The sequence below is a fragment of the Piliocolobus tephrosceles genome, chromosome 6 (assembly GCF_002776525.5).
Source record: "Piliocolobus tephrosceles isolate RC106 chromosome 6, ASM277652v3, whole genome shotgun sequence".
Taxonomy (NCBI): Eukaryota; Metazoa; Chordata; class Mammalia; order Primates; family Cercopithecidae; genus Piliocolobus; species Piliocolobus tephrosceles.
The window spans coordinates 125,205,970-125,223,692 of NC_045439.1; the positions used below are offsets into that span (position 1 = coordinate 125,205,970).

The following is a 17,723-nucleotide window of genomic DNA, read 5'->3' on the forward strand; positions in this document are numbered from 1 at the left end:
ATGGTTGCCGGAAGGCCAAGGGAAGCTTCCCAAAGTGGGTGAGTACTGAACAGAAGGAGTCCTGAAGGACAGGCATGGGGCTAGGACTAGATACAACAGCTTAAATAAGGAATGGAAGTGAGAAATATATATGCTAAAGTAAGAATTTTTGACTCAGTTATTTTTGACATCATATCACTATGACTCGTGGTTTTGTGGCAGGCCAGGTCTCAGTAATGCAGGCCTCCATCACAACTGTTTCAGTACTGATTGATTGGTTTAGTTAAATATTAAAAACTAAAAAAAGCCAGTGCCCTATACAAAGGCTGAATGTAGCAAAAGCCCATCAAGAGTTTTGCCTAGGCCTTTTCTGGGCCTTAAAGCATGACAAAATAATGAAGGAATTCTTAACAAGACCCATTTAGGATTAAACAAGTTTCATTGCGGGTCTGAAGAAACTCCCTAGGCCTCCACAAACAAGTTTATTGGAGGTCTGAAGGAACTCCCCAAACCTCTGTGATTTAGCAGGAGACAAGGGTAATCACCCCAAGACCTGGACCCATTTAGATTAAGTAATCTAATTTACTGAGGCTTCAGAGGAAAGTCTTCAGGACTCAGACTTTAGTTATAGATTAAAAGAAATAAATCACTTATGTATTTAGACGAATGCACACTTACACATAGACATATAGCTTAGAAGGTATATAAGCTCTGGAAAATTTTGAGTTGGCCTGGCAATAATTTCCAGGCCTTCTCCCTGTAACTGGTTATAGAAATAAAACTCTCTTCCACTGGCCGGGCAAGGTGGCTCACGCCTGTAATCCCAGCAATTTGGGAGGCCTAAGTTGGTGGATCATCTGAGGTCAGGAGTTCGAGGCCAGCCTGACCAATATGGTGAAACCCTGTCTCTACTAAAAATACAAAAAAATTGGCTGGGTGTGGTGGTGGGTGCCTATAATCCTAGCTACTCAGGAGGCTGAGGCAGGAGAATTGCTTGAACCTGGGAGGCAGAGGTTGCAGTGAGCCGAGATCATGCCACTGCACTCCAGCCTGGGTGACAGACTGAGACTCTGTCTCAAAAAACAAACAAACAAACAAACAAACTCTCTTCCTCCCCAGTTCGTCTGCATCTCATTATTAGGCCCTGAGAAATAGCAGCCCAACCCTCAGTTTGGTCCGGGAACAGTTTTTTTTTATTGCCATCTCACTAATGTGTGCAACAAACAGCCCTGACCCTCACCCAGCCCATCACTGAGTCAGTGCTGTCATCATCATCATCCTTGGGATAATCAAAAAGAACAAAAAAAAAAAAAAAAAAAAAAAAGGAGGGAGAGGGAGAGAATAAAGCAAGGATGAGATGGAGGAGTCTGTCATACATATTAATAAATAATTTAGTGCTTGCTTCAGTAGCACATATACTAAGATTGAAACAATACAGAGAAGATTAGCAGGGCCTGTGAGCAAGGATGACATGCAAATTCTTGAAGCATTTCACGTTTTGTGCAGTACCAGAGATTATTTCAATAATTGCTGAGTAGCACTAAGGAAACAGTATGAGTCAAAGCAAAATGGGTGGAACCCAATATTGAATTGTGATTTTCACTACACAAGAAAACAAATAGGCTGTGTTCACTGGCTGTGGCCTGGAGTCCTACATCTGCAGTTAAAGCTGGAGATGCATCCCCTCACCTCAGACTGTGACAAATTCCAGGCCATATTCCAGGAACTGCAGTGGTCTCCAAGGTCCAATTCCTGTTCAAAGAGCGAAAAAGACAAAGACTTGAGAAACATCTGTTAAGAAGAAAAACAGTTTTTGCATACAAACAGGGAAAATCAGAGAGTGTCCAGGCTTTTTGCATCCGAGAATGATAAGGACCTGAGCTGGAATCTGTAAGTTGGCTACCATAGCTGTGTAACCTCAATAGAGGCTAGAGAGTGGTGACATTTGAGGACGAGTTCCAAGAAGAGACAAATATTGGGCCGGGTGCAGTGGCTCACGCCTGTAATCCCAGCACTTTGTTAGGCCAAGGCGGGCGGATCACGAGGTCAGGAGATCAAGACCATCCTGGCTGACATGGTGAAACCCCATCTCTACTAAAAATATAAAAAATTAGCTGGGGGTGGTGGCGGGCGCCTATAGTCCCAACTACTAGGGAGGCTGAGGCAGGAGAATGTCGTGAACCCGGGAGGCAGAGCTTGCAGTGAAGGGAGATCACACCACTGCACTCCAGTCTGGGCGACAGAGCAAGACCCGTCTCAAAAAAGAAAAAAAAAAAAAAGAGACAAATATTTTGAAACTTAAGTCCAGAAAAGGCTGGTAAAGAAAATGTCAACAGACTCATGAGAAGCAAAAACAATACAATGGTGGTAAAAACTGTATTCCTTTAAAACCTTCTAATGAACTGACCAATTCAACTATAGTAATTGTCATATATAAATTTGAGAATAATCAAACTCTGAAGTTGTTACCAACTGAAGATGACCCCCAATGTCAACATATGACATTAATATAAGACATTTCACCTTAACAATAATAGTAAACAGAAACATATGATTGCAGAAAAACAAAAGCAAGAGGCTGACACGCCCAAGAAGTCTGTGATGGAATCTTATTGAGGCCAAATTGTTCGGTCTATTCCCTTAGAAAACCTCTACAAGTCAAAGATGAGAGTTCTGCAGCAACAAAGAAATTTTCAATTACTATTCCTAAAGCCACAAGAGCCTCAGCCTATAAACACCAGCAGTGTAACAGTGAAAAGTAATAAGAGTCTCAAATATGACTGCTAGTGTTACCCACACAATGGGTGAGTTCGGTTGCTTGGCCAGTGACAGTCCAATGACCACAACCAAGAAAAATTTAACAAGGGGATTTCATTACTTGCAACAAGTAAGGAGAATACTGGGGATAATTCCCAAAGCAGTTCCTCTTGGAACAAAGCTAAAAACAGGACTTGTATTGGGCTGCTTAGCTGAGTCATCATATGTAGAGATGGAGTAAAGTCATCAGTCATGCTTCTTCGTATATCACATGAATAGAAAGTGGCAAAAAACTCCTCCTTGGGTGGGACTTTTGTATGGTTATGTGGGGAGTTTGCCAAATTCATCTCCAATTCAGAGGGCATCTCTGGATTGAACAGGTTTTGTTTTGCTTTTTCCTGGAACTTTCTGAAACAACTAAAACTCAAGGTGCAACAGTGTGTACTTGTTCAGAGTGTGTGCAAGGACCGAAGGTTACACTAAATGTAACTTGGGGTACACCAAATGTAGTGCTCACTAAGTCTGGGTGATCTCTTAGTAGAAGTCATGCAATAATACCCAGGACGCTGTGAAAGAAGGCATCAGTAGAACCTCAGCCTTGTTTACAATCAGGAAAAGGTCTCATAAAACAGAATTATTACAATCAAAAACAGTTTTATCTAGGGTCAAAACGAGTTCGTCTCAGGACATAGAAAAGAAATAAGGCACAAAAAGGCCGGGTGCGGTGGCTCAAGCCTGTAATCCCAGCACTTTGGGAGGCCGAGACGGGCGGATCACGAGATCAGGAGATGGAGACCATCCTGGCTAACCTGGTGAAACCCCGTCTGTACTAAAAAAAATACAAAAAAAAAAACTAGCCGGGGGAGGTGGCGGGCCCCTGTAGTCCCAGCTACTCAGGAGACTGAGGCAGGAGAATGGCGTAAACCCGGGAGACAGAGCTTGCAGTGAGCTGAGACCCGGCCACTGCACTCCAGCCTGGGCGACAGAGCGAGACTCCGTCTCAAAAAAAAAAAAGAAGGCACAATCAATAAGCATAGCATCTGATCTATTGGACAAGAGGTTGCCAAAATAAAGTACATTTTAAAAAGGAAAAAAAAAAAAAAAAAAGAGCATAGCATGTGAATTTGTAGCCAGGCCTGCTTTATCTTATTGTTTTAACAATTTATTTTTTAAGTCAGGCACGGTGACTCAGCACTTTGGGAGCCCAGGTGGGTGGATCACCTGAGGTCAGGAGTTTGGGACCAGCCTGGCCAACATGATGAAACTGTGTCTCTACTAAAAATACAAAAATTAGCCGGTCATGGTGTCAGGAGCCTGAAATCCCAGCTACTTGGGAAGCTGAGGCAGGAGAATTGCTTGAACCTGGGAGGCGGAAGTTGCAGTGAGCTGAAATAGCGCCATTGCACTCCAGAGTGGGCAACAAGAGTGAAATTCCATCTCAAAAAAAAAAAACAAAAACTATTTTTTTAGACAGGCTCTCATTATGTTGGCCAGGCTGGTCTTGAACTCCTGGCCTCAAGGGATCCTCCTACCTCAGCCTCTCAAAGTCTTGGGATTACAGGTGTGAGCTACTGCTCCTAGCTCGTGCTTCACTGTCTAATGCCAAACTGATAGCAAAATCAAAACTCATTGACCAGTGAAGACATACTATAGCAAAACCAACTGATGATAGTAGATCAACTCAATCCAAAGAAAACTCAGAAGAGAGAAAAGCTTATCTGAATGAGTGGAAAGCTGGCAAAGAGAGTGCTGAAAAGGCCTCCTAACTGAATAGTTACCTAGTGTGAGCCTTAAGGACAAAATGAAAAACCAGTTGGGTCTTTTTGGACTACCATGATAGAAGATGAACAAAAATTATTTACTGAAAAGGTAAGCAACCCATTTTCTGAATGCCTAAACCTAACTAATGAAGGATGCCCAGAAGAAGAAATACTGGTCACACTGAACAATCTGATTAAAAATATTCCAGATGCCAAAAATCTTGTAAAATATTGAATATGTCTTGCACATACTGAACCAACCCCAAGTCCTACTGAAAGTATTCTCACAATCTATGAGAAGGTCATTCTGGCAGGGGCTCAGCCTTTTGAAGAGATGTGACACACAATTGTAGATATTCTAACAACAAAGAGTTAAGAAAATGTCAGTTTTGGAGAAAATATTGAGGAGGCTTGTGCAACCAAGGAACAAGTCCAAAAAGTAAACACTGGAGATACAACTGTTAATCTAGAGTCAGGAAAACCAGAAATGGGGAATAGACATCACATTTTTTTGTATGTTTCCATAGGCACTGAAGAGAACAGACATCATGGAAATGTGCTATTTCAAGATTCTGAAAAATAGCAAGATGACAAAACAAAAGATCCAACCAATGATGTTAATATCCCCAATACAAAAACTATGGCAAGTTACTTAATTAAATGTAATGTATTTACTATGCCATACTTGCAAAGTGTAAAAAAGAAGGTGCAATTTGATTAAACAAATTATACATTTAAAGAGCTGAAGTTTTTAATACCAGTGAGATGTTCTCAATGTCAACATAAAACTTTAAAATTGCCAGGTATGTTAAAAGACCATTATCCTTGCGTGTCCTTTTTTTTTCTTTCTTTCTTTCTTTATTTCTTTTTTATTATACTTTAAGTTCTAGGGTTCATGTGCACACAACGTGCAGGTTTGTTACATATGTATACATGTGCCATGTTGGTGTGCTGCACCCATTAACTCGTCATTTACATTAGGTATATCTCCTAATGCTATCCCTCCCACCTCCCCCCACCCCACAACAGGCCCTGGTGTGTGATGTTCCCTTTCCTGTGTCCAAGTTCCTTGCGTGTCTTCATTGGAAGAGTTAACAGAGTTGGGAAGTGATACTGATCCCTTTGTATGCTGTCCTAATTCAGCATTATGCTGAATGTACTCTGAGACTGAAAAAACAGATAAGATAGAAAGCTCTGGTAAGGAAAAAAAAATGTCAATGCTACCTCCCTTAAACTGCTATCACCAAATCGTGAAATGCAAGAGAGTGGACATGACGCTGGAAGAGTGGGCAGGAGCTAAATCACAGAGGTCCATGCACCATTTAAAAATGCTTGGACTTAATCTTGTGGGCGATGGGGAGGACTGAAAAGCTTTTAAGCAGGGAAGCAACATGATTCAACTGCCAAGGAGATAGGAGGAAATGCTCAAACCTGTCTCTCTGAGCTGGGGGTTGCATTGAGTTTTATAAGCATAGGGTAATGAGGTGTGATCTGATTGCATTTTGCAATGACATGATGCCAGGAGGCATGATATGACTGGATCCTGCCATGGGGTGATGCGAGAGCTCATCTGATTGGATTCTGGATCCTGTTATGCGGTGTCTGCTTCTCAACTGAGTCGCCCCCACCCTTCCTGGTCTGAGCACTCAGGTTCCCCCTGAGGTAGCACATGTGTTCATCTGGACATGCTCAGGTTACATGACTTTCAACCTGGGGTCCATGGCGACTAAGAAATAACTCACAACTTTGCTACATAAAAGTTGAACCAGATTGGCCTGATGTGGTAACAATAACACAACATAGAAAATTCAGAAAAGAGGAGTAGGGGGAAAAAGCTAGGGCAGGAATTCAGATTTTGGATGTGCTGTTTGGTTATGGTAGGTCTTTGTAGGTCTTTTTAAATACAAGGATCTTGAGAAATTAGACATTAAGTTCTCAAAACCTTTCTTATCATATCCTTCTAAGGCATTGTTTTTCAAAGAAAGAAGTAATTTTGCTTCCCAGGAGACATCCGGCAACGTGTAGAGATATTTTTGGTTGTCACAACTGGAGGGAGGGGTGCTACTGACATCAAGTAGATAGGGCCCAAGGTTGCTGCTTAGCATTCTACAAATCAATGCACCAGTCTTCCATAAAAAGGAATTATCTGGCCCAAATATCAATAGTGTCAAGACTGAAACACTCGGTTCTAGGGACTAGAGGAATACCAGCATCTTCCTTTACAATTTTCTCCAGGGCCAGACATTGGAGAGTATGGATGGGTCAATTAAAAAACATCACCACTGCTGAAAAGCTAATGTAATCTGAGTGTTGGCAGAGAAATTAAAAGTTATCTAATTCAACCACTCAGCTGCTATTTGAATATTTGCTTCAATAACCTGTCATTGCATGATAAAGTTTATTGCACAAAACACCTCTAACATATCCAGAGGTTGAGAGCCCAGCTTGAAAGCATTTCATCTTTTGAAAGGTGTTCAGTTTCTAGTTTTCAGTCTAAAATTGGCCTCTCTACAACAAGTAACCACTGGACCCAGTTTCACTTCTTAGTTATGCAAAGAACAATTTCTTTTCATCATAATTATATTTGACGTTTATAAAAGCATAATTTCTTTCTCCTGTGCTATGACTTCAGCTTTACATAAAGAATAAGACTGGGCCGGGCACAGTGGTTCACGCCTGTAATTCCAGCACTTTGGGAGGCTTGGGTGAGTGGATCGCTTGAGCTCAGGAGTCGGAGACCAGCCTGGGCAACATGGTGAAACCTCTTCTCTACAAAAAATACAAAAATTAGCCAGATGTAGTGGCATACATCTGTAGTCCCAGCTACTTGGGAGGCTGAAGTGGGAAAATGGCTTGAGCCCAGGACGCGAAGGTTGTAGTGAGCCAAGGTCACACTACTGCACTCCAGCCTGGGGCAACAGAGCCAGACCCTGTCTCCAAAAAAAAAAAAAAAAAAAAAAAAAAAGGAATAAGAGCGAGCACTTAGCATTTTCTTTATATATAAAGAGAGCACATAAAGAGGCAAAGCAAACAAAATTATATTGTAGAAGTTTGGACTTGGGTAAAAACAAGAAAACTTTATAATGGCAAGGGAAAACTGTCAAGAATCAACAGAGAAAATCCATTAACTCTGGACAGAACTTAGGAAAAGCTTCTGATAAGAAAAATAAACCAAAGTTTTAGATGCTAGGTGGATCCAAGAAAAATAGGCAACACAAAATATAAATGAAATGTCAGAAAAAAGAAAAATAGGCAAACAAGGAAAAACAAAAAAGAGAAGATGAGAGTAAATGGCATCTGAATTTTAAGGAGAAGCAACACACGCCAGCCTAGTAGCAATTTACCTGTAAGTATGGCTGTCTCTGGCCTGAGGCCCTAGGAAATTAGATGAGCAGCCCTTTCCTTCTGAATTATTATAATGGGGACATCAGGTTAAAGCAACACCAAAAGCAGTCTTCTTCTTCCTCCTCCTCCTTCCCTTTCTCCTTCCCCTTCTCCTCCCTTTTTTTTTTGAGAAGGCTGGGATTAGGGGTTATGGGAACTGGGTGGAGTCAGGAGAGGGGGCTCACAACTAGGGGAAAGTTGTACGAATTAGTGTTAGCAATGGGAAGATTTTTAACTATATATGTGTGTATATATACAGTTGTATATATACATATATTTCATGTTATCACAATGAAAAAAATAGCAACTAAAAACATTTTCCTGCCTTACCTCCTGTGCTCACTGCTCAGTGACCAGCAGCAGCAGCCCAGGTCAGGGCAGTCTCTCACATTCCCAGTTCCCTGGTGATGGACCTCTGATCACTGTAGTACATAGATCCTGTCATATTTATAGGAAACAGTGACTCAGTGATGACACCACTGCCACTGTCCCGCTCAGTCCATCAATCAAATGTCAAATTTGAGGCAGCACTGGCTGGGACCGCTAGGAGGAAGGGTGTGGACACAGAGCAACACACCCTTCTGTTTTCTTGTCTAGGCCCATTTTGTGTGGGCCTAGAATCCAAAACCTAATGGGAGACTCTTCATTTCTTATTGAAATTAAGAGCATCCCAGCTCCAGGTGGCAAGGGGCAAGAGACTGCATTCTTCAGGCCAAGCAGGCGCTCAGCTTCAATTACCCCTAGGCAGTTGGGTTCACTGAATTTGGTGGCTCCTGGCCAGGACTGCATAACAGACACAGAGGCCCAAGGGTTTGCAGAAGACCAGGAGGGGCCCTCCACCTCCTGCCTCATTGTGAGGCCCAGGTTTCCAGCCAGGCCGAGTGTGCTGCTGCCCTCAGGGACCCATTGCAGGGGAGGAACTTGGGTAGCGCCCCACACCATGGAGAGGAGAGTCTTTCCCTAACTAAGCCACTGCCAAACGCCATTACCTTAGGGAAGGCGCTTTATGAGACCTCAACCTGGGCAGCCAAGAGGCCACGAGATGGCAGCAGAGGACACAGCCCTGGACAAGAAACCTGAGCCATCTTGCCAAAAGGCAGATTCAGAAATGGAAAAGAGTCCATTTGTGAAATATCGTCAGTTGTCTATATTCATGTATTAAAAGCCAGAATAAATGACAGAATTTCAAAGAAATGAGGGTAAAATGTATTCACATGGAGAATTTCCCAACCACCAATGTGCCACTGCTGCATATGAAGCCACATATCATGAACTGGATTTCTTTAATGTTCAAAAGGATAGGGGTTACGGCCTTTAAAAACTGATGTCAGCGGAAACCTTGTCAGTTTCTTCTTTCAGTGAAGTTCCCATTCAACTAAAATGAGTGACCTCCACAGAGGCTGCCAAACTGATGAAGAAAGAAGCAGATACAGTGGTTGCTGGGAATCACTGCAGCAAAGCAGAATGCTGTCATGGAGCAGCCTGGGACTCTGGCAATAGGCAGTGTGGAGGGGGAATAATGAGGAACACAGGACAAGTTTCAAACAGTCTTTGCTTGCAGCTGGCAGAGGATAATGTACAGGAAAGCGGCATTAGTAGCACTGGAACTAAATCCCAAATCTGACTTCTCATCTACTGCGCCTTCTATTGTTACATATTTCCACCTCCCCCACTCCTCAGCTGTGACTAACAAATATGTCTCCAGACCTTGCAAAATATCCTCTAGGGAACAAAATGACCCTTCTCTGAGAACCAATGCCCTAGAGGGATATGATGAAAAAGGTTTTATCAGAAAGGTTTTAAGAATTTAATGTTTAATCTAAGACTCTTAGACTTTGCAAGGTCTACATGAACTGTAACATATATCCAAAACCTGAATTCCTACTATGTTTATCTAATGCAGACTGATAATTGAAGAACTATAGCTGAACTGGCTCTTGAGTTTTAAGAGATTATCATTTAAACGACTTCTTACCTCTACAGGCAATTTATTTTCAACCCCTGAAGTGGTTTATAGTTTTAAAGTACTTTTCCTTGTGTGATTTTATTTTAGCCTTGATACTCCAGTAAGGCAGAGAGAATAAATATTATTACCATAACCTCCAAATGAACAAAATGTAGTTCAGAGAGGTCTGACTTGCCCAAGCAATAGAATTAGAATCTAGGTTTCCTAAGTCCCAGTCCTATTGAGGAAAAATTTCTAGTAAGAACTTAGGGGTTCATGAAACCAAACCAAAGAAGTAGGTATGGGCATAACTGCTGGAACAGATAAATTTCAACTGCTAAGTTGTTCAAAAATCACCACAAACTATTAATTCCATTTCTTTTTTTGAGACAGAGTCTCGCTTTGTCTCCCAGGCTGGAGTGCAATGGTGTGATCTTGGCTCACTGCAACCTCTGCCTCCTGGGTTCAAGCAATTCTCCTGCCTCAAACTCTCGAGTAGCTGGGATTACAGGCACTCACCACCATGCCGGCCTAATTTTTGTAATTTTAGTAACTTTAGTAGAGACAGCCACCATATTGTTCAAGCTGGTCTCGAACTCCTGACCTCAGGTGATCCACCCATCTTGGTCTCCCAAAGTGCTGGGATTACAGGTGTGAACCTCCCAGCCCCGCCAACTATGTTTCTTTTAATGAAGTATTTCTGCTTCCCCTCTCCTTGCAGGCATTGCCCTTCTGGCCTTCCTTAAGTTGGGTGTGGCTATGAGACTTGCTTTGGCCATTGAATGGGTGGAAGTGACATGAATGTATCACTTCACGGCAGCATTTAAGAGTCCATGAACAATTCTTCATGCTTACTTCCATTCTGAGGGTGGGGGCAGGTGGGTAACTTTAATCTTCATAGTGACAGGGTAGGATCTCAAAATGGTGGCGCTCCATGAGCTTGGGTACCTTAAACATTTGCAATGAACAGAACCCCTTGCCAGCCTACTTTGGACACGTAGTATGATAAATAAACCTTTGTGGTTTTAAGCCACTGTGGTTTTGGCATTTACCACAGCAGAGCCTAGCCTAATCTGACTGATAGAGGTTAATTTCCACGGTCATCAAGCTTCTCTAGGAACTAGAATGCAATATCTAATCTGATCACATCACTAAAACCTGGAAAACAGAACAAATTGTTAATTTTCTTCCCTCAGCTTCCTCATCTACCACCACCTTCTGACTTTCAAGAAAATTCTTGGCCGGGCGCGGTGGCTCAAGCCTGTAATCCCAGCACTTTGGGAGGCCTGAGACGGGCGGATCACGAGGTCAGGAGATCGAGACCATCCTGGCTAACACGGTGAAACCCCGTCTCTACTAAAAATACAAAAACTAGCCGGGCAAGGTGGCGGGCGCCTGTAGTCCCAGCTACTCCGGAGGCTGAGGCAGGAGAATGGCATAAACCCGGGAGGCAGAGCTTGCAGTAAGCTGAGATCCGGCCACTGCACTCCAGTCCGGGCGACAGAGCGAGACTCCGCCTCAAAAAAAAAAAAAAAAAGAAAATTCTTTTCTCAGCCCTGCACACATGAGCTCTCCATTATTCTGGCAGTTACACTAGGGGAGAGGAAGAAATGCAGAAGGCCTAGATCTTTTCTCCATTCCAGAGCCTGATCCCAGAACTGTCCCCACCCACTAGTACTCACACTTAACCTTGTCATAGGAAGATTATTACCATTCTTCCAAGGTGTCACAAACAGAAAGGAGCTGCAGCGGGCGCCACTGCAATGTCAAGGCAAGGCAGCCAGGCTGCGCTCTATCCTCACTGGTGCCTGGCCCTGGCTAGGCCGGGAGAAGCTGCATTCTCTAGGGAAAGAAGCCTTCTCAAGTGGGAACAAAAATGAGTGTGAGGCCAACAGCCATCCCGGGCACTATGTGAATTTGGGGTGAGTTCTCTTGGTACTCCAGCTCTGATCAATTTCTAGTTTCTAGCGGCTAGCAAGCTGCCCAGCTGCTGCTGCTAATGGGACTCCCAGTTCTCCTGGGCTTTTCCCAAGCCCAAGCGAGCCTGTTATCTTTGCACACTTGCAAAGGTCGTAAACGGTGGGGGTTGAACGCCGCCAGAACTTCAACAACCCGACCGCAGCGGAGATCAAAGGTCGGCGGGTCAGCCCAGAGGCCGAGCCTGCGCAGTCCCGCTCCTGCGTTGGAGATAAAGGGTGGCGGCAGCGCGGGCTCGTTACACCGGCGCGCTCGCAAGAGGCGGGAAAGCGTTAGGCAGAGACGCAGGTCGCAACGTCCCTCCCTCTGCCTGCCCTACCTACCCGCCTGCCCAGCGAGCCTGTCTTCAGCGCCCAGGCCCTAGGGGAGGGGACGAGAAAGGCCCCGCGCTTCTGACTCATCATCTCCAACCCCTTTCTCGCGCGCGCTCCAAGTCTCAGGACTTCGGACCTGGGCCCTCCTGCGAGGGGGTGCGGCGACAGCATCTGGGAAGCCCCAGCTCTGCCAAGCGTCAGCTCCGAGCCCTCTCCAGTCTCTGAAGCTGCCAGCGCAGGGCTGGGAACCCAGAGCCAGCTCTCTATTGCGGTGGCTGAGGGAGCGGCACGCCAGTGCAGGACTGCCCGCCCGGCTCCTCCCCGAACGCGGGGCCAGTGGTCGCGTCCGAGAAAGCGCTAGGCTAGGCCCCGACTTCCCCGCCTCGCGTCACTCAGCACATCCACAGCGCCCCTACCGCGGAGAGAAGGCACTTTATTTCGCAGCCGGTCACGGGCTAGCGGGGCATCCTGGGACTTGTAGTCTCCGCTGCAGTAGAAAAGAGACGGATCGAAAGGGGAATTGGGGCACTCCTGAATTGGATTCAGGGAGTTGGCGTGTGCAGGGTCCGGGATTTGGAGTGGATGGGATTATGAAAGGTGGACAGAAAAAAAGAGTGAGATGAGGCAGATGTGAAGCTGTATGGGGAGGTGACAGGGAGGGAGGATATGGATGGAAGGGAGAAAGCAGCTTTTCAAGGTGGTAGGTGAGGATATATTCTCCTCCAGGTGTATCTTCCCCTAACAGGGAAGGAATGCAAAAAGGGCCTGCTCTGAGTGAAAACTGAAGGCATTCCCGGACTTCCTGTTGGACTCAAAGGATCCCAGCAAGCTTCTGAGTTTGGTGGGGTGGGGCAGGAATGTCTGGAGAGCATTCTCAGGGTGGAAGGAGAGCAGCACGTGTCTGTTCCCGCTGTCCCGCCCTCTCATTTGCTCCTGTGCTGGCCACGGTGGGACCATTCTCAAAACCAGGAACCTCTTCCAACTCAGAGAAGCCCTGAAAACCAGAGACAGGTGTGAGCAAATTGTAGAGGTGAGAAAGGAGAAACCCCAGACACAAACAACTGCTTCCTCCAGCCCGATTTTTTATCCTATTTCCCATAGTCCTGCCAATATTTAGGCAGCTTTCTAATGCTTTCCCACTCTTTTAACCTCAATCATTTGGATTCCCAATTCCCTCTTACCCACCATTAGGGGAGAAATGTCCAAAGCCAGAGAAAGCCAATCAGTTTCATTCTAGGACCTCTTCTTTTCTCTCCTGCCCCATTGTTTTCCCTTAAATGCCACTGACCAGGATAGCCAGTGGAAAAATTAGTTGGCAGCTAGCTATTCATGCTTTCTTCCCTGCCCCCATACCTCCTGCAGCTCCTGGTAGTGCAGACTCTGGCTCCTGCAGCATCCCGGTTTCCTCTGGCTCAGCAAGAATAGGGCGTGCACTGAGACCAGCACTCCCCCTAGGGTGAAGGCCTCAGCACTGAGCTCCAGCACCAGCAAGCCAGCATGCTGCAGGTAGACAAGGCTGAGAATGCAGGGACCCCACACCTGTTCGCCCCTGCCCTTTTCCCTTTTCATCTCCTCTTGCCTCCTCATCCTCCCACCTTCTCCTTCATTCACCAGTACCTGGGAGGAGGCAGTTGGGGCAGGCCCCAAGGCTGTCTTCATCACCTCGACCACCACCACGATGAAACCCAAGATCAAGTTGAAGGTGTTGAATATCATCATGGCCCGCACCTGCCAGTGAGCCAGCTCAGCCCTGCCCAGCCTAGGGGAGTCATTCCAACCTCAATCCCCACTTGCAGCCTAGCTGAAGACAAAACTCAGCTTCTGTTTCTCAGCCTCCAAACAGGGCCATAAGCCCTCTAACTTTTTTGCTTTCCCTCCTCAGTCATTGAGGCCAGTCAGTGGTGACAGCTGAGAGGATGAGTCAACACTTAGCCACTTACTTCCTAGGCTGAGGGTTGTAGGTGTCTGTTTTAGGGAGTGGGGGGACAGTGCTGTGTTCTCTTCCTTCTCACCTTCCAGAGGCGGGGTGCTCTGCGAAGCTCTAGGGTGACAGTCCCAGTGAGGAGACCCTGAATGGTGAGAGGGGCAAGTGTTGAGCTCTGGTCCCATTAGGAAGGGGCCCTGAGACCTTCCACCCTCCCTTGTGGTGGGTCTTACTGAGGCTCCAGGCCCAAGAGGCAGCGCTGTGGCCATGTGACATTCAGAGTTCAGGCAGGCGACTGAGACAGCAAGGGGCACCACAACCACTGCCAGCCATAGCTGACTCACCTGGGGGTAAAGGCAGGGTAATTGAGGAGAAACTGTCAGGGATTCCCTTCCCTTCTCATAACTCCTACCTCTTTAGAGATCAGGAAACGGATTGAATGGAGGGTGGAGGAAAGCAGTCAACCCAGAGCAAGGAAGGAAGTGATCATTAAAAAATAAGTATCATTTAATTTTTTCTGCCTCATATTGTAGTTTAGTTACTTACCTGTATGTTTTCCCCCAAAAGATGGAAGCTACTTGGAGATTAAGGGTCTTGCCTTGTTTATTTCTATGTTTTCCTCTACGCTCCTCCCATTCAGAACCTAGCACAGTTTCTGGCACATGGTAGGTGCTTACTTAACATGGATGGATGGATGGATGGAACTGAATTGGGTAGAAGTGGACATGCTGAGACTTGGGATGGGGTAGCCTGTCCTCACCGCCAGCACCAAGAGGTGCCCACTCTGCCTGTGCCTCGCCCAGCGTTGTAGCTTTTCCAAACGGAGGCTGTGTCTCTCCTGCTCTTGCTGACCAGCTCTATCTTCCATGGCTCCTTTGCCCACAAGAATTAGGTGCTTCCTAGGCTGGGAAAAATGCATTATAGGTTCCATCTATTAGGAGACAGGACATGCAACAACATATCTTTCAGTTATACCTCTGCCCACTCCCAATATCCAGGGATTTGAGGTCCAGGTCCTCACACCTACCTAGTCTGAAGCAGTTAACTCCAAAGGGATGGGACCCAGCTGGGTCTTAGGTCTCCTAAGGGGCTTGATAGCTCAGAGCAGACGACAAACTTGTCCTGGCACAGAAAGGCTGTCAGGGATGGGGTGTGGTGGGGCAAAGGTTTCTATGAAGGCCTAAGGATCTAGGGAGTGGCCCTGGGTAGATACCGGCCTCAGTTCACTCCACAAGATGTCTAGCCTCACTCTGTTCCCATTTCTCATTACCCCCATTTCTGCCCATCCTGGGTTCCTTTTCTGGTTTCACTTACCTCATTCCCATGGACACTATCACTCTGGACCTCAATTCCCCCTCATTTCCATATGATCTTACTTCTTTCTTTGGCTTCCTCCTCAAATTTTTTGTCCTTCCCTAGAGATCCTACTTTCTGTCTGGATTGGTCCCCTGTCATTACTACTTGAAGCTTTGCCCCCAGACCAGGTAAGCTTGAATTCCAGTGGCTTTCTTGCCTCTCACTTTCTGGACAGTCTCCCTTCCCTTCTTTCTTGAAGGTTTTAGTCTGAATTGAACACTGACTAAATGGATGGGGGGACTCTATTTATAGTGGGGATTGTTTTTGATTCAATGATAACCTGCAACTGTATACACACACACACACACACACATATATATATGTATACATAAGATGGTCTTCAAATAGTGAGTCTTGGAAGGATGCTGTTGCAACAATTAATATTTTTGAGAGAGAAGGTGCCTCATAGCCAGACAGACCTGGACTGGAATCTTAGCTCTGCTGCTTCTCCATCTGTGTGATCTTGGATATGTTATTATTATTATTATTGTTGTTATTATTATTATTATATTATTGAGACAGGGGCTCACTGTCACCCAGGCTGGAATGCAGTGGCATGATCATGGCTCACTGTAGCCTTCACATTCTGGGCTCAAATAATCATCCTGCCTTAGCCTCCCAAGTAGCTGGGATCACAGGCACATGCCACCGTATCTGGCTAATTTTTAAATTTTTTGTAGAGACAGGGTCTCACAATGTTGCCTAAGCTGGTCTCAAACTCCTGGGCTCAAGCGATCTCCCCTCCTTGGCCTCCCAAACTGCTGGGATTACAGGTGTGAGCCACTGTGTGTGTCCTGATAGATACGTTTTTCTACCTATTCGAACCTCAGTTTGTTCACTGATAAAAGGGGGCTAACAATATGACTGTGAAGAGTTGTTGATTCAGGGTGGGTGCTTACTATTAGTGGTGCTGATGAGGTCAAACTGATAAGCCTGATGCCCATACACTAAAGGTGTTATTCAGAAGGTAAGCTGGGGACACATTTCTACAGTCAGAAGTACAACCAGCTGGGCCCAAATATATTCTATAGATCAAAACAAATCCCAGGTCTACCTGGGTGCCCTTGGCAAGTTGCTTAATCTCTCTGTTCCCTTATCTATAAAAGGAAGTTAATAATACCAGTCTCAAGGGGTTGCTTTCAGCATGGAAGAGAGCTTAGCCCAGTACCTGGCACACAAGTGCTCAATGTTAGTGGCTATGATCATCATCCTATTACTTGTTGTTGACGATAAGAGGAGACTGCGCCAGAAGACTCTAGAAGTTAGTAGAGGAGGCACGGTCCTGGGAGGCAAGTGATCTTTTGTAAGCCACTCCTGCCCCATCAGTGCTGTGCCAACATCGGCGGGGCACTGTATCTACTTTTTTCTTTCCCTGGGAGTGGGAGTCACGTTTTAAAGAGATCCAGAAAACTGTTGTGTGTCTACTCCTCCTCAATTCCCATGTGCACTGATTTTATTTGGTGGCGATGTGAGATGTTGGGCTTGCACTGAGGATCCCTGAGCCTGCAGGCCATTGGGGAAAGAGACTTCCTGAAGCGTCATTTTTCTTACTTGTAAATGGGGACTAATTTTATTATAGAGGGTTATTGGAAAGATTATAAATTATTAGATAGGTGAACAGGCATTCAGTAAATATTGAATAAATCTGAGTATACTACTTACTAGTTTGTAGTCTAGACTACAATCGCCTGGAAGGAAGGTACCACTTCTCTCTCATCCCTCACAGCGCTGAGCCCAGTGCCTGGCACTTAGTAAGCACTCAGTAAATATTTGTTGTATTGAAGAGCCATTAAAGTGACTTGAGGGATGGAAAATAGAATTCGAGAGGAAGGAGCAGGAATTGTTTATCAAGAACGGAAAGGACCGAAGAGTAACTTTAATAATGTTTCTTATACGGCCGACATTAACTATCTCTATAATCGCCCCTCCTCCTCCCCCAAAAGAGAGACAGAAATTGTAAGGGAGAGGCTTTGAGATAAAACCCCAGGAAGAACTTCCCGAGTCTGTGCATGTTGGGGCAGAAAGAGCGGCAGAGCCAACTCCTTCCCTGGTATGTCCGGGTTTAGGGAGGGAGGGGCAGTGCTGCTTGGAGGCTGGGGGAAGGACGAGATGACCTTTCAAAATCTCTTCCAGTCTCCTGTTGGAATCCTCTGTGCGCCCCACCCCCGCTCCCTCCCTTACTCCCTCCGACAGCGCCCCCCGTCTCCAAACCGCCCGCACCCCGCCCCTGGCGGCCGCCTCTCGCGGCTCCCGGGGTCCCCAGCTCCCTGTCCCCGGAGCCAGAGCCCGGCTCCCGCGCGGCTCCCAGCCCCGCCGCGCCGCCCCCC

General features: G+C 45.8%; 2 protein-coding genes, 1 non-coding gene and 1 pseudogene across 4 annotated transcripts in view; 3 read left to right on the forward strand and 1 right to left on the reverse strand.

Annotated features, from left to right (window-relative positions):
* Nucleotides 1-12,739, forward strand: LOC111554798 (annotated as a pseudogene).
* Nucleotides 1,374-1,480, forward strand: LOC111554828. The gene has a single exon (XR_002735344.1). It is a non-coding gene; the product is annotated as a U6 spliceosomal RNA (small nuclear RNA).
* The window catches only part of ZNF219 (zinc finger protein 219), a 14,877-nt gene continuing 8,712 nt past the window's right edge, over nucleotides 11,559-17,723 (forward strand). The window contains exon 1 of one of the 2 annotated variants that reach the window (XM_023230399.1): nucleotides 11,559-11,747. The gene's annotated coding sequence lies outside the window, so the exon portion shown is untranslated. Of the gene's footprint in view, nucleotides 11,748-17,242; nucleotides 17,447-17,723 lie in introns of those variants that run through there. The other variant, XM_023230398.2, reaches the window with a different exon arrangement.
* Nucleotides 12,530-17,320, reverse strand: TMEM253 (transmembrane protein 253). Its single transcript, XM_023230400.2, has 8 exons — nucleotides 17,059-17,320; nucleotides 15,068-15,176; nucleotides 14,801-14,944; nucleotides 14,274-14,384; nucleotides 14,129-14,185; nucleotides 13,734-13,844; nucleotides 13,470-13,616; nucleotides 12,530-13,110 (listed from the first exon to the last, which is right to left on the reverse strand). The coding sequence occupies exons 3-8, from the start codon at nucleotides 14,906-14,908 to the stop codon at nucleotides 12,991-12,993; spliced, it is 654 nt and encodes a 217-aa protein (XP_023086168.1). The 5' UTR covers nucleotides 14,909-14,944; nucleotides 15,068-15,176; nucleotides 17,059-17,320; the 3' UTR covers nucleotides 12,530-12,990.